The sequence below is a fragment of the Lepisma saccharinum genome, chromosome 17 (genome assembly GCF_977018435.1).
Source record: "Lepisma saccharinum chromosome 17, izLepSacc3.1, whole genome shotgun sequence".
Classification (NCBI taxonomy): Eukaryota; Metazoa; Arthropoda; class Insecta; order Zygentoma; family Lepismatidae; genus Lepisma; species Lepisma saccharinum.
In genome coordinates this window covers 4,109-5,364 of record NC_139245.1, presented here as the reverse complement: position 1 = coordinate 5,364, position 1,256 = coordinate 4,109, and the positions used below count along the sequence as shown (strand labels likewise).

Here is a 1,256-nt window from a genome sequence, read left to right as displayed (position 1 = left end):
AACCCATACCAGTGGCGTATGCTGAGACGAAGATCAGGGCTATCTCCAAATATAGCAGTGTTTGAATTTTAAATGAAAATGTGCCTGGCAAAAAAGGGGGAGGGGCTCTTCCTCATTCATTTTGGATTTTTTGTTTACATCGAAATTTTGCCATTAAAAACAACAATAGTAGGCAATGGACATAAACTATTTCATGCTTATTTATAAAGAGGAGCGGTTTATAACATGCAATATGTAGGACCTACATGCGAGTATGAAAAAATAATTAACTTCTTACCTTACTTGAAGGTAAACTCCATTCTCCTCTCCTTTTCCGTGAATTTTTTTGTCACTTGGTCGAAGAATGTGTCCTCACATGAATTTCTGATGTTGATTAGAACCCCTTTTTCAATAGACATTATAGCTAAATTACTAAGCCGCGCTTGTCCCTGTGTTGCTCTGAGATAAGTTTTAATTCTCCTTAGAGAAGAAAAACTCCTTTCGACGGTTGCTGTTGTCGATGGAAATGCCAATATTAGTTCTGCTAGTTTATACACTTCACTAAACACTATGTCCAAATTATTGAGCTTCATATAATTTGTAATTTCATTCACTGATTTATTCTTGTACTCATCCAGAGAATAAAACACACTTAGTTCATTTTTGAGGCGGACTCTATCAAAATCTGAGTCATACTGTTCACTCAGTTCTGCCAAAAGAGTTTGAGGAAACATTTCACGAAATGTATGAAATTTGTCTGAATCCAACAGAGACACAAATTTTAGATCGTTTTGAGATTCAAATCTGAATTTTATCTGATACATCATTGTATCCAGAATTTCGTTGAAAATTCGCTGGTATTTGGAACGGTCATCATTACCCTGTCTTCTTGGCCTTCGTTCATATTCACTATCTTCATCTTCAGCATTACTTGCAGCCTCCGCCCATGCATGATCAAACCCTTCGTCCCTAATTTTCTGCAACGTGTCATAGAATTCATTGACTTTGTTCGTGCAGTAAGAAATGTCCATGCATTTACTTTGCAATATGTCAAACAGAACATTGGAAAATGCAAATATTTTGCTGAATACAATGAGAAGAAATCTAGTGTCAAACTTGCACAGAAAACAAACAAAGCCTAGTGCAATATTCACCTCGTCACTTGTCCAGTCACCATCTTCATCTACCACTGCTGAAAAGAACTTGATAATGCGGGTCTCTCGATGGCGCAGTGGTAGCGTCTTCGCCTTGTAATCAAGGGGTCCCGGGTTCGATAC

The 1,256-nt window shown here is 37.6% G+C and overlaps 1 protein-coding gene across 1 annotated transcript; it reads right to left on the bottom strand.

Moving 5' to 3' along the window:
- Positions 1 to 278: 278 nt before the first annotated feature.
- LOC146001765 (zinc finger MYM-type protein 1-like) lies at positions 279 to 1,010 on the bottom strand. Its single transcript, XM_083139483.1, has one exon. It carries the CDS (start codon positions 1,008 to 1,010, stop codon positions 279 to 281), a length of 732 nt encoding a protein of 243 aa, XP_082995609.1.
- Between the last annotated feature and the right edge of the window lie 246 nt (positions 1,011 to 1,256).